Here is a 23,037-nt window from a genome sequence, read left to right as displayed (position 1 = left end):
AATGTTTTTATTAGCTTAGTTCTAAAGGCATAAACTACTTGGTAGATAAAAATGATGGTTAAATATTTGCCATGGATCTAGTTACAAAAACTCTACCTGTTACTAATTTTCCTTTTGTTTTCTACCTAAAAATCAAACTCAAAGTATGGCCTTCTGTGTGTTCTGCAATATTTAAGAACACTATTCAGACAACATTTAACTCTAACCTCCCTTTACAGCTTTTCCCCAATAATGTCATCACGTTTGGGTCTCCACCTAAGAATTCTAAGGCAATAAATTTATAAAATTCCTTAGATTTCTAACAATGATTTTATCAGTTCTACTTTGAGACAAATATCGTCATGGGTTTATAAAGCATTGAGACAACATTCATCTCAGATAATACTCTATTTCTGCTTTCCATGTCTAAGAGCTCAGCGCTCTCCCCGGAAACAAGTTTATATCATATTGGTCGAAGATCAAGAAGAAAATATAGTGTTTGGTGAATTCTCTGACAACTTTCTCAAGCATCTTGGCATCTTTAAAGATAACAAAGCTTTCCCTAAAATATTCACAGACACCAGCCTTCTTTTAATGTTTTAAAGCTTGGCGGTACAGGGTGAAAGACAACTTTTCCATCCCTTTGGCTAACACCAGCTCTCAGATCTCTCCTTTAAAGAGTTCATTCTCTTAGGAAACCAGAAATTTCAATATTACCTCTTTACAGTTTGAGTTTGAGATGATAACCCCAAAATTCTTCATGGATGAGAATTTTCCTTCAGTGTTTTAGTATAATAGACACTGAAGAAAGCATATGTAACCTTTTTAAAAGTGAGCAGAGATACAGAGCAGTGAATAATTTTGTGTCATGGACATAGGTTCCAGGTTCCTACTATACCTAGCTATTCATTATTACACATATTGCTTCTCTTTCTGGCTGATGAGTAGGTAGATGAGCTTCATCAAACTTATTGATTTCCACTAGATTCAATTAACACTTTATAGGATATTTTGGCTGTTGTTAAATTATTCTTAATGTAGTCATGTAATTCCCTATGGTCAAACTTCTCCCTCTTACAGTGGAGACAAGAAAGATCAGATTAAAACTCTTACCCAGTTCATTTTATTTTATGTGTGCAGGTTGGCAGAGAATAATTTACGCTAGAAGCATAACAAAGACATCCGCTGATACATGGACTGGACTGGCCCATCTGGTTAAGAACAACAGATGAAATGTTTACTTTGCTTTAGAAAATGCTGGTTTTGAATTTTTTTGCAGTGTATAGCTGATAATATGGAAATGATAGCAAATCACTAGAGCGGTTTCAAGAATTCTAAAACTTACGTAGAGACCCACAAGCTCAATTCCTAGCGCTTCGCATTTTCTCTGCCAATTTATGACTTGTGACACCCATCATACCAAGACGACATGTTTTCTCAGCTATTTTTTGACACAGTTTTCAAAGGATTTTTCTTTTTGTGTATTAGAAGGTAACCTTGTACCTACTCACAGTTGAATCTCAAGCAATGCTCTTTCCGTGAGAAGCTTAGGAGAAAGAGATGGTGGTAATCATCTCCAGATTCCAGTAACATCCTGTACGCTTTGCTGAAGATACCAGGATATCTTTCACTGTGTTAGTGTCTCTGTGAGGCCCTCTTCTTTTATGACATCATAGGAAATGTGAGCTATGTGGTTGGAGACAAATTTGGTCACAGAAGTATTCGAGGCACTGTGTTAGAGCAATGTAAACATCAAACTAGTGTAAGCACTCCAGAAGTGATTTCTATATCAGAAAGAAGTTTCATCTACATTTTAAATATTTCCCCAAAATACAGTATGGGGGTTTACCAAAGCATTTGGGAGATAACAATAACAGGATACATCTGGGATAAAAATACATGCTGTTTTGGGTTAAAGGAGGTATGCAATTCTTTAAAGCAGTCTGTATACTAACAAGCAATTTCAAACCAATTTGAAATTATAAAACGGATTATACATAATTATTAATTCTGAAATAATTAAGTGAAGGAATTTCCAGTAATGGTGACATAGAATTTGGGATCAGGTGTCGAACTTGTCAGAGAAAATATTTTTTTAGATCAAGTACTTATTTATAAGTAGGATGCTATTTTAGTTTCCTTGTCTTCTTTAGATTTCCTTCCTCTTGAGAATGCTAGTCAATAATTGTTATTTTTATAGGCATAGTTCTATAATTATGGGCATCATCGCCCTCTGCTTCATGCTACATCTATCAAATAATGATCTTAAAATAGACTCCGAAGAAATTCTTGTGAAATAACTGACAATGACAGAATCTTGGCAAAAATAAGTCAATCATATAACTGGAAAAAGAATAGAAACCAAAAACAAACAGCAAACAAAAACAAAAACAAAAAACCAAATCCAAAATAGAATACCTTTAGGATTTTATAAAGGCTAAACATTCCCTATTACGGAGATGCAGGGGACATCACAATTCGAATCCAAAGAAGAGTTGATAAAATGACCATAGGAAGTTTGCCAAATTTTGCCACAGCAATGATTATATTGCTTCTTCTCACTTTACTCTCAGTTAAAACATCTTTGAGCTTGGCTAATAGCTTCCTATCCCCATGGCTCAGGCACTGAGGTCACGAAGAGCATCGTAGAGAAAAACACCATTGGAAGGAACACCCAAGCATGATGTATCTTAGAAGCTAGCCTTATGCTGCAGAAGTCAGAGGAACTGAGCAATTAACACTGAGAATTTTGCAAGAACATCTTAGACAATCCTTTGGACCTGTGTTCCTAAAACTGAGTCAATACCAGATGTAGACCTTAGAGGCTCAAGGGGAGAATGGGGGACTTGGATTTAGGGTTCCTAATGTTTGTAATTTAAAAATATACAGAGTATGGCAAAATGAAATTTAATTAGCAAATTTTATAGGAAGAGGAACCATCCTATCAAAATTATATACTCATGATAAAAAGAGAAAACTTGAAGCGTGATGCCTTTGTTATAGGTAAAACTGACAAGTATTTAAATAATCGTTTAATAGGAGTTCCTTAGGCTTACCATAAAGATAAAAAAAAAAAACAACGTAATATCAGTTTAGACACAATACTAAGAATAGGACAATGGAAAATATGTTTGTGATGATTTTTTTTTAAAAAAAAGGCAGTTTTGGGGCGCCTGGGTGGCGCAGTCGGTTAAGCGTCCGACTTCAGCCAGGTCACGATCTCGCGGTCCGTGAGTTCGAGCCCCGCGTCGGGCTCTGGGCTGATGGCTCAGAGCCTGGAGCCTGTTTCCGATTCTGTGTCTCCCTCTCTCTCTGCCCCTCCCCTGTTCATGCTCTGTCTCTCTCTGTCTCAAAAATAAATAAACGTTAAAAAAATTTAAAAAAAAAAAAGGCAGTTTTATGTGAAAAAATAAAATGATTAACCAACTTTTTAGAGATAAGATATAGCTCCACTCTTTCCCTACCCCCAAATATACCTCAAAGGTGGGTATTTTGCCTGAGGCGAAATGAAAACAAATGTTAAATATATTGTTTTATGGCATGAGGTATCATCAATTTTTATGTGATGAATGCCATGAAAATTCAGAGCGAGCATAAAACCATCCATCATTCTGACGTTGTTGCTCTACAAAGTGATACACCTGTATTTTTACAATTGATTCAAAGCCAGGGGTGGGTGTGGAGGGTAGAAAAGTGATTCCAAGTTTCCATTGTTTTTGTAAATTAAAAAGAAACGCACAACTATTAGTCACTTTTTGTTTTCATATTGCTGACATATTTCATCTAAAAAAAACAAGAAAGTCTAAATAGTTTTTCTTGACTGCATTTCTAAAGAAATAAAGAAATTTGGCAACCTTTAATTTCTCCTCATGACCATTTGCTAAGAAAAATGAAACGTGAGACTGAACAATGAACTGATTTCCAAAATTTTGTTTGAAAGGGAAACCTCTGGAGATTCTCTTAATCCCAAGTGATAATGTCAACTTCTAATTGGCTTGGGTGAAATTTGGCTAAATGACTCTTCCAGACATCTGTAACAGACACATTTAATTTCATTTGTCCAAATGCCATGTTATCATACGTTCATTTTTCTTCCAGGGCATTTCTTTTGTACTTTGTCATTCACAGTCCTGTTCTTGTCCATTTGCCATTTATTAAGAATATAAAAAGGACATTAATATACAATCTCCCATATTTTAGCAGAAGTCTGACTTTCACATTCTCATCAACTTATCAGCAATTAAGCCATCCTAGGACAGCTTATTGGGTGTACATAGCCATGTCATTCTTAACGATCGATTTAGATTTCTTTATTGGGTACCCATTTTTAGCTAAATATGTCCCTCCAATGCAAAACTAAAAGGACAAATCAAATTCTATATGAGAAGTAAATGCAATCTTTAAGAAAAAAATTGTCTTTCTATATTTTCCCTTTACTGGCCTATCCCTTTCCCCCATGTGACATGGTAATTTTTGTTGTGATTTAAAACTCACAGATAATCATCTTGAATACTTTCTTATCTACTCATCTTCTTTATAAAAACACACACACACACAAATTGAGCATCCATCACAGTGAGACCACATTAGGAAATCTCTGATCTTGTTTGGAGGGGCCTCAGAGACAACTGGTCAATCCTTTGAACACTGTTGACTATTCTGGTTTCTTAAAATAGATTTTTTCAGGCAGAAAAGCAAGATATGCCAGTATGCATGGTCTACTCAACAACAATTTTGTGGTTTGCCGCTGTTTTGGGAAGTAATATTTGGGTGGGGTTTTTGATGATCAGTTCCTATGCAGGGACTAGCAGCCACATTTCTTCTCTGCTGGTTTCTCCCCATCTAGCTTTCCCGAGTTTCCACCATTGACGGTGTCAGGGACTTGTGTCTTCTCTACACACTGTTCCATTCGCTTCATTATTAAGTCCAGAAGGGTTTCCACGGCTTTCTCCACATTCTGGCCAGTTGCTGCACTTGTTTCAAAATATGGTATGCTTGAATAGAAGAGATGACAAATATTTTTGAGAGGAAGAAATCAGAAAAGACACAACAAGATGTACAAATGAGTCACACATGCAAAAGCATGGCTGGCTGAGAGACTGTGAAATAATCAAGATTTTGCCGGCTGAGTTGGAAAGCATCCTTGTTTTTTCTCAGTGAGTAAAAGCTGGTGGGCTGCTTTTTCCTATGGGTATCACCAATTTTATGGACAAGGAAATGGATACAGGAGGTACTCAGGAATTTGAAGCTAATGCATTACCACTGTTTCAAAAAAAAAAAATTAAGAGGGTAGAAATACCTAAACTAGTGGTAAATATTACCATTAAAATATCATTTCCCTTTTAATCAATTATCTGGAAATATGACTTAGAAATTAAGCAGGCACTGAATAGGATATACATGTAAATAAATAAGTCTATATTTATTCGGAATCAAAAGTTTCAAGAAGACATATTTTCAAAGCCCTCAAGGAGAATTAATTCTTCAGTAAAAAATTGGCAGAGAAGATGAAACTGTTTTAAATTTGAAGTCTGTGGTGGAACTCAATTTATAATCACAGGGGGGTATTTTACATTTTTGTAATCTGCCATTTAAGCTCAGCTTCGATGAGGATTACATTATGTCCATGTTAGGTATTATTTCTTAGAGTTTTACAACTATTAGTTGAAAGGCAGTAGAATGTAGTGTTGAAGATCACGAGCTCTGATCTCAGACTGCCTGAGTTGAATTCAAACTCTGATACTTAGCAACTACCGGACCGTCCATTGGTTACTTAATCTTTCCATGCCTCAGTTCTTTGTATCTAAAATGGGATGACTCCAGATCTCCTACATATGGTTATGAAGGGTTAAATGAGTTAAAGTCTAGGGACAGTTGTTAGCACATAATAATTACCCAGCAAATGTTAGCTGCTATTACTATTAATTGGTTTGAAAGATCCCATACATTCCCCTGAAAGATCTTTTTCATTCATGTGCCAGTATTGATTCAAGGGGTGTCCTCCTAGTATCAGCCTCATATCCCTGCTCCATTACTAAGCAGCAGTGTGCTAGATTAGATGACATCTCCACGTTAGTGACTCACCCGTATTTGTCAGCCAGGTCCCGGGCTTGCCTTTCATTGACTTCCCTCTGGTCTGGCAGGTCTGCCTTGTTGCCAATTAATACTATATCTGGATTTTCACAATAAGCATTTGCTTGCAGTTGGCCTTAGGAAGAAAGCAGATGGACCCAGCACGTTAGTTATAAACAAGTGATGTCTAATGACTGCTCATACTTCAAATTCCTTTTTTTTTTCATACTTCAAATTCCTAAACTAATTGTTCACCTCCAGCTTGGCTGCCTACTGGTTATATTAGCCAAGTTACTCAACGCTTCTCAACTGCAGCTTCCTCGTTGGTAAAATGAATGAAGATAGCATCTCACAAATCGCAGATTGTGATCATTAATAATAATTTATATGAAGCAACTATATGATCACGTATCAGTGCTCTTCTCCATCTGGGGAAATGGATGTACCACTTCATACTATTTGTTCCTCAAGTAAAAGTTGAGATAACAGAACAGGATTTTTTTAAGTTTATTTATTTATTTTGAGGGGGGTGGTGGGGAGGGACAGAAAGAGAGGGAGAGAGATAATCCCAAGCAGGCTCCATGCTGACAGTGCAGAACCTGACATGGGGCTCGCGCTCACAAACAGTGAGATTATGGCCTGAGCCCAGATGAAGAGTTGGACACTCAGTTGACTGAACCACTCAGGTAAACAGGATTTTTAAATGTGTAAGTTTACTCTTTCCTTTAAGAGACTGCTACATTTCTATCTCCTGAAGTCCAAGGTGATGATCTGTAAGAATAGAATGTTTCTGAACTACCACAAGTTCAAGTTCATGGAGAAATAATTTTAAGACAGGTTTTTCTCTTTTCTCTTTTCTCTGTTCAAAAGAGAGAAGAGAGAAGGAGGGAAGGAAAAAAGGATGGACTGGAGGGTTGGGGGAGGAAGGGAGGGAACAAAGAAGAAAGAAGGAAGGAAATAAGAAATCTATCAACCTATGTTTTTAAAATTACAGGGATTACTTTAATTTCTATCTCAAGAGATGCTGTATGAAACTTTGCCAAGGAAGAAGACAAGGCTTATCCTGTAACACTAATTATTTGGGTGTTAAAAATTAAAATGTTACGCGACATGCCAATTAATTATCTTAAATCCCAACAGTACCCTTCAGGAATTTTTTTTTAAATAAGGAAGAATTTTATCTGCCTTGAAAAGGGATGAATAAGTCATTCTCTGAAAAAAATCTAATAATATTATTGTTTATCTCCTCAGAATCTAATAATACCACCAAAATTTGGATAAAGAAATACAATAATAAACAGAAACAGAGACAGATTCTAAGATAAACACTCAACTGGAAAAGCAATTAACGAAGTCAGAATTTGTTGGTATTTTCCCCCATAGTAGCAAGTGCATTATTGAATTTGCATTTAAAGCAGTTACATATATTAATTATAAATCATATATAATAATAATAAATAGATATTTTTTGAGCATCTATTCTGTGCCAAACACTATTCCAGGTTTTGGACTACTGCAATGGAACAGAGCAGACGAAGCACTTTTATAGAGCTCCCATTCTAGTGGAAGAGGGTCAAAATGACAAGTAAAGAAATATATAATATAATGCCAGGTGGTGGAAGTGACAAAAGAAAATAAAATGTACATTGGGGAGATACAAAGTAAGGAGGAGTACTAGTGTAGACGGTGGTCAGGGAAGGCTTCCTCCAAGAGATAAATTAGGTTTGAACAAAACCTTGAAGGTGATGAGAGAGCTAGCACACCCCATAAACAGGAGATGAGAAATCAAGGCAGAAAAAAATCAGAAAGTTCAAAAGCCACAGGTAGGGATGTGCCTTTTGTCCCTGTCACCAAGAGAGACTTTTGGCTGGAGGCCAATGAGCTGGGGCAGAATGAGAGTAAATTACACAGGAATCCAAGGCCTGATATCCATGGCCTTGCAGGTGAGTGAAGGAGTCTGGATTTTATTCTAAGTGATTTGGGAGGTCCCAGAAAAACTTTGAGCAGGGAAATAACATGATCCAATTTTTTAAAAAATATCATTCTGGCCATAGACGGCCCCGACAAATCTAGAAATGATAAGACTATCACTAGTCCCATAGGACAACTTATATATATATATATATATATATATATATATATATATATATATATATAGTATATATACATTAGGATCAAAATTCATGTTTGTAATAAAAATGCAAATGAAATATTCTCTTTAGTGCTATATCAATTTTTAAAAAAGGAAATCAAATGCTATTTTCCTGGGCTGACATATATCAATCTGTCTTTAATAACTGATTAGGTTACTTTTAACTTAATGTTATACCTAACTTTCTATTTTTCTATTCAAAGCTTCCTTACATTTGAACATTTTTTCCAAAAATGTAAAATTCTCATGTGAGATGATTGACACACTTTATCTTATCTTCACATGGCTGGTCTGCTCTGGAGCAGTTTCTCACCAAATTCATCCATTGGTTAATTAATCCATTAGTTAACCCATGCACAAGGGCACACATTTTTAGGTGTCAGTGAACCCTCTCAGAAAACACGGCTGCTTTTCCCTGTCTCCTTTCCAGATTAGATGTGGTAGCTTACATAGTTGTAAGAAATCTTTTAAGACTCATTGGATAAGTGGAATTAATAGTCTTTCAATTGCAATTATAATGACCTTGAATATAGGTGGTGATAGAGCTACATAGGCTTCTTCTAAGATACAATTCCAAGTCACCTTAGGTGAGCCACATTAAGGCCATCACTTTGAAGGTGAGACAGGAAATGCTAAACTCATGAATTCTCAAAGTTAATCCGTGGAACCCAATCTGGTTTCATGTCGTGAAGCAAAGAAGCTGGGGCCCAAAGTGGCCAATGCAAGTTAGTTGATCCCACTTACTCATCCAGTTTCTGACATTCAAGAAGCTCTGTTGACTGGTGAGGTCAAACATTAATAAGAAACCCATGGCATCTCTGAAAAATGCAGTTGTGAGGCTCCGGAATCTGCCAAGAAAACACAGTGGATAGTTCTGGAAGTTAGCCCACAAACATATTACGATGACAATACACACAACACTATTTTCCTTTGAAATGTGAAATCTCCATGGCATCCCTTATGGATTCTCCTACAGAAGGAGAAAGTGGGTAGAAAGAATGCTAAAGGGTCAGGGGAAGGCATCTGGTTGTAGACATTTTTTTAGGACCACATCCTGGCTTTATGGTCTAGAACACTTATACACACTGAGTTTGTAACATTCAATCACATACTGACTTACACAGCCCCTTGGACTTGTTGGGCCCCTTGTTGGCTCATGGATATCTTATGGTCCACAGGTAAAATAGAAGCCACTCTCAAATGGGGACTTTAACTTAAACTTTTCAATCTCCCTTGTCTGCGCCTAGAAGAAGGTTTGGCACTCGGTAACCTAAAAATGAATGCCCATGATTACATGCAGAAAACCACAACTTGTTAGCAGCCGGAGATGAGGTTCTTTTGCAGGGAAAAAACAATGTTGGTGAGAAAACTCTTTTAGAAGCATTCTGGGGGTAGAGCTGATTTTGAGTCTGACATCCATGTCTCAGGAAGAAGAGGGAAAAACCACTGAAGAAAGGAAAAAGAGAAAGATGATTAGGGGAAGAAAGGCAAGGTCAGAGGGACATAGTAGGTGGAGACAGAAAGCAAGAACACTCATCTCTAGTAGAGGATTTTGAAGAATATACTCTGTCATGTACAGCATAAAGACTTTTTTCCTCGGCTCCTACCTCCTCCACCCCAAAGCCTTCAGTGAAATTGAAGGTGTGCTGAGATACGCTTCAATGTTAAAAATGGGCAAAACCAGAGACCACACAGACAGAGCAGAGAAGGTTTGGGCTATATTGATACAGAATTGAATTTGGAAATAGGGTTTTAGAAAGGCACATAACTTTGAAACACAGAATACCACTTCCTATCCTAAATGTCCTCCTAATTTTTGGACTCCTATGTTAGCCTATTTGTAGATTCTTTAGTTTCCCTGGAGTTCCACTCTCACCCCCTTCCCGCCCTACATACACTCACTGAGTAATCTCATCCATTTCCCTGGCTCAATTACCACCTATGTGTTGGACCCCAAATGAATAGGTCTAGATTTGTCCTGCCCTTCATGCTGCATGCCCAATTACCTGTTGTATGTTTCCAGTTGGAGGAAACTGAGGCAACTCTAACTTCCCATGTTTAAACCCAAACTGGCCTCTCCTCCTGATTTCTTCTTCTGTCAATGCATCATGATCCTCGGTGATGCCACAGCTGTTCTTTCTCCGTCACCCACTGTATACAATCACTAAGCATCTCCTGACCTTCTCATTTCTGTCCACCTGCCCTAGTTTTGAACCTGTTATCTTTCCCCTGAATAACTTCAACAGCCTTCTTAACAGGCTTCCTGTCTCCAGTTTTGTTTGGGACCCTCCCCTCCATTGATTCCTTCCCCCTGGTTATATAAATCCTCTGCTGAAAACATCTAAACAATGATGCAATGCTTTAAGATAATGACTGAACTCTTTCATAAGCTGTCAGGCTCTGCATGAACTGATCCTCGCTCATCTACCCTGCTTCATCTCCTGACTACCCACAGGCATACCAATCTTCTTTTAGTCCTTAGAAAGTTCACCCTCTCCCCTGGGCTCCCACACACGCTGTTCTTCCTGTGGCTAACCTTGCCTTAATGCTTCCTCGATCTCCCGCCTCTTTAACCTGTTAAGACTCCCTCACTCATACATTATGTATGAGTGTGTGTGTGTGTGTGTGTGTGTGTGTGTGTATGTATATGTATCTATATATCTATATCTGTATATCTATATATCCATATATATATCAGAAGACGTACCCCTTTTCCAAGCAGCCTTCCTAACACCCACATCTGGCTAATGGGTTTCTCCTGGTGCACCTGCTTATCACCCTTTGTTTTCCTGACACTGCCCTAAGGCTATATTGCAATTGCTCCTTATCTATTCAAATGCTACCCTAGACTTGTAACAGGAAAGAAGTTGTATTTCTAACTTGTTATCCATTACATTTTCATGGTCTTGAACATAGTATTTGCTCATGAAATGTTTGTCAGATTAAGAGAAAAGTAAGTAAATAAAGAGAATAGTAAAGGATATAAAATAATTAACCATTTCAATGACTTCAATAGACAACAATCCTTTTAATACCAAAGCAAGGAGAATAGGTATTTTAATGACTTTATTCCCAAATTTGATTTCTTTAGTAAGGCATTAATCATGATAACTATGAAATACCAAAAATTTTACTCAATTTTTTTTCTTGTGGAATTGCTCCTACCAGTTGCTGGAAGCTCAGATTATAGAGCTTTTATAAAAGTTTTCTTTCTCTTTGGTGACTAGCTGTATTCATAAAATTGTCTCCTACTCAGCCACAATAGTGTGGCTACGACAACTGCTTTCTGTTCTCTTTGAGAGAGAGAAAGAGAGAGAGAAAGAGTTGTGTATGTGTGTCTCATTTAAGGACAAGACTGTGCCATATCCCCCTCTCATTGCCCATAGCACATGACAAAGTTAATTTTAAAACATGTTTGCTGTACAGATTTCATTGGGACAAACATTTCTGCATCCACAGCAACATGGACAGGACACTGTTATTCCGCCACAGGCTCATATCCTGGACCATTCTGCCCAGCACCCTTGTTATTCCCCTCCCCCCCCCCCCCATTCTTCCCAGGGTTACTCCAGGGGAAAGGTAATTGACTTCCAGTTTTACTCACCAATCTCATTTTGTCCAGTGAGTCAGTAGGGTGGGGAAAGCTAGACCCACATAAAAAAACAAAAGAAACCGATCCCAGAGTCACATTATTACTCTCTCCCTCACTGGGAACTAAGGCTGTGTCCTGTATCCTTGAGGTTTACATAAGGGGTATGATATTTTCCCTTGTTCCCAGGATACCACTTTTATCAATAAGCATTATCTTATATGTATTATACTGCCAGATGTTTTTAGGCACAGGGTTGAGGTGTGAGACACTGTTTATCTTGTTGTGTAGCTACATCTTATATATATACAGAATGCAACATTCAAGGGATGAAAAACCCCAGTGCTACTAAGACTATCCCTGGTATTCCTCCCTTCCCTCATAGAGCAGCTGTCTTAAGGGGGCAGAGGAGAGAAGCCTACCATCATGCGAGGCTGACATATCATGTGTGAGGACATATGGGAACCACATTTTCTCATATTACTTCTTCAAAAATGAATTAAATTGGTCTATAAAACATACATCTTTGTGACAACAAAACTGACATATGAACAGAGATTCTTGTGAGGAACGACTTCAGAAGAACTAGCAGTGTTGAAGAATGTGTGTAAATGGAATTCACAGTCAAAAGAGCTAACAGAGAGGGCCCAGCACCTCTCCTGGCGTTTACACCCACGGAAAGCGAGAACACTTTGGATGCATTTCAAAAACGAAAGTGTTTACAAGCATAAACATTCTAAGACATGTGATGCCGGATTTGGAGGTATGTGCCTTCTAAATATCTTCTCTGACAATCCACAGCCATTTTTTATTTAATCTGATATTGAAAAGCTTCATTAGCTTGTGGTCTTTACCACGTGGAAACCTTGGGTCCCAAAGAAAGATATTTTCATCAAATAACAGAACAGTACCTCCAGCTCTAACTAAACAACACTCCTGTCTACTGAGCTTCTCTTGTCTTGGACATTGTACCAGAGAAGATGCTAGAAAACCAAGCATGGTCTCTGCCCCAGTAATGCTGACAATTTTGTCGGGGTAAGAAGGCCACAGGTGAATCAATAAAAGATTTACCTTACTACAAGGTGGTGTATAATTAATTAACTTAATGGACAAAAGGATCAGTGTCATAGGAGTTCATAACAAGAGGGGATTTGTTTCAAGTGAGTGTTTAGAAAGGCTCCCACAAAGGAGGTGGTACATGAGACAGGCCTGGTGAAAAGAGAGGATCAGGGAAGGTGGGAAGGGAGGAAAATATTCTAGCTAGAGAGCAATGGTGTGACCCAAATTTTAGAAAACTAAGCCAGTCAAGTGGTACAGGACAGAGGAGCTGTGCAGAAGAATGGAAAGAAATGAGAAAGGTCTCACCCCCCTTTCCTTAATTCCCTCTTTAGGTTGCACTTATAATAATGTCAATTGCCCACCTTAATTTAATTAAATGTTAAAGAAGATTTTTTTTTTCCTATTAGAAAGTACAAAGACAACACAAGGATCTTCAGAGATTTTTGAAGATCTGATTTTTGAAATCATACCAAATACACAATGCTAGCTATGGCCAATTAACTATAAACAATTTATTCTCATTTCGTGATATAAATGTCTATTTTGAAACCAGGAGAAGAGTTGTAGATCATCTGACTTTCAAGATCACGTATGGGATTCACTTTAAAGTAAGTTTTCTAAGCTCTTTGTAGCTAGAAACAAGGTAATTTACTATTACCGTTCTTGTCCTGCAGTGTCCCACAGCTGAAGATGCACCTTAAATGCTTTCCCTGATGATCCATTGGGTCCCTGTGCATTATAAACCTAAAAGATACAATTTTCATCAGTTGATATTACTTTGGATTTTGTCAACATTCAAATTCTCTGGGTTCACGCAGTATGTTTTTTCTCAATTACTATAATCAAAGTTCAGAGTGCAGAATAAATATTTGCTCTGTTTTTTTCCAGAAGTATCACATAGACTCTCACTTTTAAATGTCAAGTACAAGTATGATTTTCAACACAATTTAGGCATACTGCAAGCTTAAATTAGACACCTTCTGTCACTTCCTCATGGAGGCAGCAAACATTAGATTGAGGACCCAAGTTCTAGGTTCAAGTATCAACTCTTCATTTCACTTCTTTCAATCTTATTGTCTTACAGCAAATTGAGACCCACAATCTCTTCCTACTTTACAGAGTTCCTGCAAACCTAAATAGCAGATGTGAATGCACTTCTAAAACAGTGAAATGCTTTACAAATACCTGAATATCTTTTACTGTGATGTGGACTTTCAAAATGACCTACCCACAAAATAGGCACAGAATTTCTTAGTAAGTTTACACAAGATATTTCAAGTCTTCCTTTAGTAGCCATTTTTCCAAAGGCCCTTTTTATTAATGTTTAAATTTTCAAAATTATGGACTTTTGACTTCTTATTTCAGCAAAGCATAACAACTTTAACACCTAATCAGCTCTCCTAAGTATGTGTTAGTAAAAATGTTTAAAGGGAAAACTTTGTAAGGACTTCTACCTAGATCAGTGGGGGCATTTGGGAGCAGTGAAGCCACAGGAAGGGAGGGGTTAGAAGCAAGGTTAGAAGCCAAGACTACACTAAAATGTATTGACTTTCAGATCAGGCACAAGATTTATAAGGAACCATGAATTTAACTTCTCAACCACTATTTCCTTCCCCCCACCCCAGTTCTCAAAGAAAAGAGTAGACTTGTGACATCAATTGGAAGCCGCAGCCATGTTGGCAATCACAAATACCTTGGGTGGCAGTAAATCTGGCTAAGCTTATGTGTCTATGCTACATGTCTCACATGTCACAATATCTTTATTCCTGTCATTAGTGTCTAGCATAGGAGCAGAAAGCAGTTGTAATTCTCACTTAAACTCCCTTATCTTGTAAAATAGCATGGACTGGTCTCACATTCTGTTCATAATAAGCTAGTGATTGATAGCTGAGTCTACACATAAATACAAATGCAGCAAGAACTTACAAAGCTCATACTCCAGCTATTTGCCAATCATCCTTTTATTAACTTCTCTCTTAAGAGTGGATAAATGAACACCACTGGTTCTTATTGAGAAACTTAACTCAGATCAAGAGCGAATGCTTTGGCAACCTGGATAGTTCGGGCTTTGAAAGATTCCAAGAGAATTCATAGAATTCATATAGACCCATAAAATATTTATTTGTCCTATATACTTTTGGAGACAAGTGATAGTGTCACTCAACATTTTTCTTAGCAAAAATGTGATTTATGGTTGACAAAATTAAAAATATTCTAAATTGAATTAAAGTGACAGGTTATGAATTTCCTGCAAAAAAAGACAGACTCCTTGCAATGCAGTAACCATAGCTCCTTAATTCTATTTAATCTGAGAAGGATCAACAACAAGGTTAACATAACAGTATGGGTCAAGACTCACCACACGTTTTTCCCGGAAGTCTATCCCTACAGTGGTGATAAACTTGGGATTGAATTTATTGTCTGTGTATCGATAAAGAAATGTCGTCTTCCCCACCCCCGAATCTCCAAGGGCCAGGAGTTTGATCAGATAGTCATAGTCCCCATCGGTCATAGTGATGGACTCGGCAGGCCTGCATAGAAGAGGAAAAACAGTAGGTTACGGGAAAAATTGGTTCCCCTTTGCCTTCTTCAAAACACAACATAAATTTACATTGCAAGCTTAAAATAGTTGATTACTTCCATTCTGCCAATTCTGAATGAGCTTGCACAGAGCAGCTTCAGGAGGACAAGCACACCTACTACTATCTCACTCAGTGCAAAGCTTTTTACGTCATGTCAGCTAATATGGAACAAAAGGCTATATGATTATATGACACCCACAGTAGCCACTGCCCCAGTGATAGTACAACTTAAAGAGCCACAGCCCTTGTTTTAAAGCCAGTGCCCTTTGGGACCAGGAGTATGGTGCTAGGAAGAGAAGAAGGTCGCAGGAAACAGAAAAGCCTGCGCAAAATGATGCAGGTAGGCTAGGAAGAGATTGAAATTATATATGGGTAGTGGAAGAGAAAAGCCTAGGGGAACATTTTGCATCTTATCATGCATAATGAGCTTTCTATTATGTGCATGCAAAATATTCCTTTTTAATTTAAAAAATTTAACAACTGAGATGACAACCTTTAAAAACATTGATTTGAAATCATTTCAAAAGCAGCATCTAACAATCTTCTGTTTTGAAATACCAAAGCCTCTGTTCTCCAATGGCAAATCTGTTGTATTTGGCAAATCTGCTGAATGTTTTCCAGACTTTGAAAAAGGAGAAAATCTAGGAAGAAGAATAGCTGTGGTAATTCTGCTAGTATCTCACCTACCTGAAGGAATGTCATTTGCCATTTTTTTCTATTGCCCTAACCTCCTTTGCCTCAGTCTTAATTTCTTCTGTTACAATGGCTATGGGTGATGCCATGAGTAAATGCCAAGAACACCCGTGCTGGTAATACCTTTGAATTACACTACCACCTACCACATACTTACCGACATTCCCACTCCTGAGGTCAGCAAAACGATTTGGCATTTGGTAAAACTCTGATTCATGAGTTGCAGAAGGGGTTTATTATAGCCCATGTAAAGGAAGGCCTATAAAGATATTCCTAGAAAAGTATCTCTCCTATTATATGAGACAGAAGAATATTTTCCCACCTTTACAGATCCAGAAAACATACTCTTCAGTTATGGGGTGATTAAAATTAACTTCCAACAACAGGTTACCCCATAGACATATCTGAAAATTGCTAGATAACTCTAATCATTTCCTACCTGTAAGAAAATAGTGCACATGTTCATCAATTCAAACAAAACTTTATTTTTTCATGGTGTCACTTTAGTTAGTCATCAGAACTAAAAGGTTTCATGTCTTTGGATAAATAATGATAAAGATGATAATTAGGTACTTAGCAAATCAGTATCGTTACATCATTTGGAAGATCGGCAAATTTTTTACATTAGAATTTTCTAAAATTTGAACCTTACTGCTGCAAAACCCTGCTAAATTTATTATTGATGGATGTTTCTTTAATTAACAAACTGTTTTTGAGTTAAAGTGTTTTGAGAGCTGCCAGTACCTACTTCTATGCTAAAGCTCTCCTCCTCTATAATATGCTTTCTTCACTGAATAGGACTCTCACGGTGAATGTTGGCTGATGGTAAATGTTCTCTCTTTTTTGTTGTTGCTTTTGTTTAGTATGTATACAAAGTATAATCATGGCTCTGGAAGAAATGCTTAGCTTCCATCAACAGCCAGCCTTCCTTAATAAAAGGATACGGGCATCTCAAGTATTGACATGAAATTCTTCATGGGAAAATGTTTTCAGTGATGGTCTATAAAGCAGGGGTTAGTTCTGAGTTTTGATGGTCCTGAATATCTTACCAGGACTTTACAGTTGAAGATGTTGCTGTTCCTAGTCTGAGCCAAATGGGTTGCTAGAGGAGACTGCTGCCAGAGTAGTATAATTTCCCCCTATTTGGGAATATCAACGCCACCATCTCTCTGCATTCTTCTCTCTTTCTCTCCCAAACTTGCTCATGTGAAACTCCTCTGAAGGATGAAAAAGTCTATAATCTCACCAGTATTACTGGGTGAAATGGTTAATTCTCTTGGGAAAGGTTAAATTTATTCTGAGATATAAGTGACCAATGCTAAATTCTTCCCTGAGCACAAGTCTTGATCAGGGGGAACAAGTTAAAGCTACTGGCTGCCTAAATGCAAGATAAAGTTGGAGGATACTGCAGCTCCTGGAGAAATGAAAATAATAGAGTCAAGAAGATTTAGCAGCATACTTTAAAATTTTGCTTAAAGTTAGCTATGTTTTTTTGTAATATTTTCTGTGACACTGTTAGGACAAGCTTCATCTTGAGCAAATCTATCTAAATATATTCAATATACAGTATCAGGCCCAAAGATGAAAACTTCTTCAATGTAATTTATCATCTAGTTTCTGATAAGGCACGTGGATACTTAAAACTTAAAGAAGAAACTACAACATAATTTTACAAGATGGGGAACATGCTTAATTGATAAATGAGTCAAATAGTTGTGCTTTTAGTTCACACAAAATGGTAATCTTCATGGATTGCAGTGGTCTACAAAGATTTTGTAGAGGAAGATGAACTTGTATTTAATCTTATAACAACGGGAGGACCTAGATATAAGGAAGAAGATATCGGAGCACTGCATGGGAGATGCCTTTCCACCTGTAGAATGGGGCTATCATCAGTAGCCAGCTACATGACCTACCACATATTCCTGATATGCAGTCAATTTGTCTCTGTTGTTGGTACATAAACTCACTTGAGGCAATACTGGAGTTGCCTCTCAGCCAGGTTCTAGTCCAGAGTGAACTGGCTAACCATGGATCAATTTCACTGTGGCCTACACTGGCTGTTTTCTATAAGTGAAGGGTTGTGCATATTTTGTGGCATTTAACAAAAATTCCACCCAAAATGAGTGCAAAGCTTGGCACTATGGAAAACCTTTATTTAGTGTCTCCAGCAGACCAGTTAAAGAAACTGACAAAGTAAATTCGGCATGAGATAGTTTGCCTCTTAAGGTTCTTTCGAAAATGAATTTTATTTCTCGTTTTTATATCACTACTCATATATAGTTTGGTTCCTCTTTTATTACCATGTGATTTTCTGAGTCTTAAAATCATATGACCTCAATATTCTATCCTTGGCATGGCAAATATGACACCACAAAGAAAAATTAAAGCCTTGGCAAGGTTTCCTTTTCCAAGAACTGAGCTAAAAAAAAATGATCTGGGAAGGATCAAAAAGCTGACAAGTTTAGCAGTATTTATTCCTGCACAATGATTGATGGTCTTGTCAGTTTTTGGTTCTATGGATCTAAAAGGAAAGAAAAAGCCAGAAGATTGCTGTGCTTCAGGAAACATGTGGACTCTCTACCATTATCACTACATCCCAAGCTATACCACAAGAACCAGGAGGTCTTTTCAGATATAGGAGCTGAGGCATCATCCTCAGAGCCCTTCGTGGAATGGTAAGGGGCTGGGAAGAGTAGGAAAAAGAATTCAAAACATTTGTGAGGCTCTGCTTAATGAAGAGTCTCAAAGGAAGAGGGAAACCTACCTAAGTAATCCTGTGGTCTAGTCCTCAGTTTACAGATGAGAAATCACATGCACAGAAGTTAGATGATTTGTGGGATGACAGTTTCTAAAAAGGAAACCCAAGACTGTTTTTTGTTATAATTTGAAATGAAAAGTGAGTTATATAGGTAGAAAGTAGAAATATTTTCATCCTATGGGGGAAGGGAATTTTCTCTGGTTATTGACAGGAACATGATTTTCAGATTTAGACTATTTCAAATGAGGCTGCCCCTAGTTTCTTCCCCTCCACCCCCCAATATGCATCATTCTTGTTCAACATAAATTCCATTTGCTCAGGAACTTAATATTCTTTGTCCACTGCTGGAGCCACAGGGTCCAGTACCATGGTCGGCATGTATTAGGAGCTCAATACATATGTGTTGAGTATCAGAGCCATGCAAATGCCATAATTAATGTAATTAATCTTTGAGCAGTTGGTGGACGTGGTGTCCCTCCAAGTTCAGGACATATTCTCCCTGCCTCCTCAACTGTGAGGTGAATATTTAGATTAAATAATAACTATGGTACCTTCAGGGTCTCACTTCCTGAGCTCATTTTTCTATTTTAACTTGCACAAGAATATAAAAACTTTACCAAAATAGAATATTTATATCTTCAAAGAAGCAGTTTCAAAGAACCCAGGAAAACAGAAAATACACAGGGACTGTAATTTTTGGAAGTGAGATTTGTATTGGCAGAGAACATCTAAACTTGTCAGTTGAAGATGTCACAGCTCAGAACGAGGCTTCTCTGTGAATGCATCCATTCACCCATCCGACACACTCCCATTGGCATCTCTTATTTTGCATGATAGTCTATGTGGCTCTGAGGATATACTCTCTTTTCTCTAGAGGGGAGTTTACCAAATGCTACAGAGATGTATGGATGACTATCACACAGACAGACTTACCCATGCAAACTTTGGTGTTCTCTGCATGTGTACTGTTCTCTGTACTTCTCCATGTAACAATCTTAAAAATGCCATGACAACCTATGACCCTGTGATTTGAACTTACTAATGAAAACCAACTTAATAGTCTTAAGACACTTTGGAAAGCTTAAAATAGTAGACAAAGTATCAGTGATATCACTTTGTAGGTACTTTAAATAAAATAATGCTGTCAAACATAAAATGGACAGATGTTTAATATTTCCTCATTCATCTTTATTTGACTGGCTTATATTGGGCTCCAGGAGGAACATCTTGAGATCTGGAATTCTCATAGCAAAAATTTCATTGTGTGAGTGATAGCCCATGGGTGGTTCTCATTGACTGACCTTGAAATTCTGCTTTCCATAACCACACTCCTGTCCTACAGGTTAAATTATAGACGATACTCAAGGACCTATGTATAGCATCTGTGCATCAGTAAAACAGAACACATTTTCTGGAGGAAAGAAAGGTAGGGGTAATTTAAAACAAACAAACAAACAGAAAGTTTTCTTTAGTGTATTCTTTAGCATTTTGTTCTTTTAGAAAGGTTTTAATTTTCATTTTGATTCTTCTTAATGACTATTTATAATTAATGGATGTGAGCCTATATGGAAAATTCAAACCCAATTATAAATATAAATCAATATCAACTTGATCAAACTGCCTTTACTTAAGCTGACAATGTGTTTTTTGGAGCAATCACATCTATTTTAAAAGATAAAAGTATCCATTTTTATTATTAAGGGATTCAGTGAAATAGAGATAAACCAAGAAGCTATTGAACTCTGAAGTTCAGCTTACTTACCCTGAAAATAAGGGATAAAAATTCTAACAAAAGTCAGCTTTAACTTGATTTGTCTCTATTGATATATTATTCTCACATTCTTTATTATTCTCATATATTAAACCCACTTCTGAGGCAATGAATATTTTATTTGTCTAAATGTTTTTTTTTTTTCTCAAAAGTCACATTTTTTGCCTGTTAGCTTCATTTTGTGGGAACTTTTGAAACTGTGTGGGGGGTTTTTTCCTTTTATTTTCTTTACTTCTTATTACAAGAAATTTCAAACATATATACAATTTGAGGGAATAGTAGTATACCCCCATTTATTGATCAGCCAGCTTATAAATTACCAATATTCTTAGGTCTATACCCAAAAGAAATGCAAACAGATATCCACACAAAAACTTGTACACAAATGCTCATAATAGTCCCAAACTGGAAACAACCCAAATGTCCATTAATGGGTGACTACATAAACAAAATGTGGCATGGCCACACAGTGGAATATCACTCAGTCACAGAAAGGATGAAGTATGAACACATGCTATGACATGGATGAACCTTGACAATATGCTAGATAGAAGAAGCCAGATGTAAAAGGTCACATAATCCGCGATTCACTACATATGTAATGCCCAGAATAGGCAAACTCATGGAGACAGAATTTCAGTTAGTGTTTGCCAGGGGATAGAGAGGAAGGATGGAGAGTGACTGCTGATGGGAAAGGGATAATGAAAACGTTCTGGATTTAGATAATAGTGGTAGCATATCTTTGTGAATGTGCTAGAAACCACTGAATTGTATATGTTAAAAGGGTAGATTTTATGGTATATGAATTATACTCAGTGGAGTGGTTTTGAAAGCCCAACAAAGAATGTCGTATTTTAATTTACAAATCTTATTTTAAATTGGGGTGCCTGGGTGGCTCTATTGGTTGAGCATCTGACTCTTGATTTTGGCTCAAGTCGTGATCCCAGGATCTTGGGATCAAGCCCTGCACTGGGCTCTGCACTGAGCGTGGAGCCTGCTCGCTCGCTCTCTCTCTCTCTCTCTCTCTCTCTCTCCCCCTCTGCCCCTATACCCTACTTGCGTGCTCTCTGTCTAAAAAAAAAATTAAAAAGATTAATTTAATTAATTTTAAAATCTATTTATTTATTTACATAAAACTTATTTATTTTTAAAATAATTTTTTTAGCCGAGCTCCACTAGCCGGGTGTTAATTAATCCTTGTTTACAATAAAGTCACTTACTAGTAAGAATCATGTGTATTTGGATAATAACACCCTTCTGAATGGAAAGGGCCTGATATGCACTCTATGAGCCTAATTCTCACATTTACATTAATTTCTTATTTATAAAAATCTTCCTTATTTGACAGGGTCCTGCTAGCCAATCTACTGAGCAAATGTGCTCACAAATCAGGAATGAGTAATCGAGAATCCCTGGGACACAGCAGGGCAGAGTGGTTGTCAGGAGCCTGTGAAACAGCACCGCAACAGAAGTTGGGTGTGCAGAAAACCCAGTGGGTCCCAATGCTGGCTGAGCATCAATATTCCCTGGGGTGTTTACAAGTACAAACTCTTAAGGACTTTCCAGAAAGGCTCAATCGGAATCTCTGTAGGCAGGTCCTGGAACTCAGAATTTACATAATCCATTTCGGTATGACAGAAGAGCAGCCAGATTTGGAAACTGTTTTTCTCCCTCTTTTTTCACCTTGAGGTACACCTACAGGAAACTATTCCAGAAGTCTGAGACTCTTAACCTCTTTCAGCAACTCAGTCTAGAGTAGAAAAACCCATTGGTCAAGAAAAGAGTCCGTTTATCTAATTTGATCTTGTTACGGTTGAGAGCAATTTCCTCCTATTGATTGCCATCTGTAAAGCTTGGCACATAGCTAGCGGATTCCTTCTTCTGCTGATACACACTATTACATGCCCTTACCATGCTTTTCTAGCTACATGTCATTTTGTTCCCTCACATACTGTACAAACTGCTCCCCTGACAATTAGGAGGAGTCCTCAAAACATTATTTACTCACTCAAAACACATACTACATGCACTGAAGACAATGCATAAATGTTTGAATTAAGTAAATTAAGCTTTACAAATGTTTTGGAAGATTTAGTATTTGACCTGAAAGGGTTTTATGTTTGTCTTCATAAGGGAGCCATAGGGCTTACTTTTTATTAGAGAGTCCTACTTTAAAAAAAATGCTTTTGTGGGTCCTTTCACCCAGGACTTTAGGGGGAAAAATGTAAATTTCTTAAAATTCAGCAAAGACATTTCATGGAAAGAATCTTTGACCTATATCTCTTCCAGGACTGAGAAAAACCTTTGACGCAATATAGCACATTAGGAAGTGTACAAACAGAGGTTGACATCTTCCCTGAAGCCATTCAGTGAGACCCA

General features: G+C 37.4%; 1 protein-coding gene across 7 annotated transcripts in view; it reads right to left on the bottom strand.

The window, feature by feature from the left end:
- Nucleotides 1-3,362: 3,362 nt before the first annotated feature.
- RAB27B (RAB27B, member RAS oncogene family) overlaps nucleotides 3,363-23,037 on the bottom strand; it is a 141,860-nt gene continuing 122,185 nt past the window's right edge. For 4 of the 7 annotated variants that reach the window (XM_045456863.1, XM_045456867.1, XM_045456860.1 and 1 more), the window contains 5 exons: nucleotides 15,211-15,382; nucleotides 13,510-13,595; nucleotides 8,948-9,051; nucleotides 6,064-6,187; nucleotides 3,363-4,973 (listed from right to left, as the gene is read on the bottom strand). In XM_045456863.1, the coding sequence (XP_045312819.1) occupies nucleotides 4,784-4,973; nucleotides 6,064-6,187; nucleotides 8,948-9,051; nucleotides 13,510-13,595; nucleotides 15,211-15,363 (657 nt within the window). In that variant the 5' untranslated portion in view covers nucleotides 15,364-15,382 and the 3' untranslated portion in view covers nucleotides 3,363-4,783. Of the gene's footprint in view, nucleotides 4,974-6,063; nucleotides 6,188-8,947; nucleotides 9,052-13,509; nucleotides 13,596-15,210; nucleotides 15,383-15,926; nucleotides 16,056-18,893; nucleotides 18,997-23,037 lie in introns of those variants that run through there. The other 3 variants (XM_045456864.1, XM_045456865.1, XM_045456866.1) reach the window with 3 other exon arrangements.

Source organism: Leopardus geoffroyi, chromosome D3 (genome assembly GCF_018350155.1).
Source record: "Leopardus geoffroyi isolate Oge1 chromosome D3, O.geoffroyi_Oge1_pat1.0, whole genome shotgun sequence".
Lineage (NCBI taxonomy): Eukaryota > Metazoa > Chordata > Mammalia > Carnivora > Felidae > Leopardus > Leopardus geoffroyi.
Note: the sequence above shows the minus strand (reverse complement) of the source record. Positions and strands in the feature narration are given on the sequence as shown.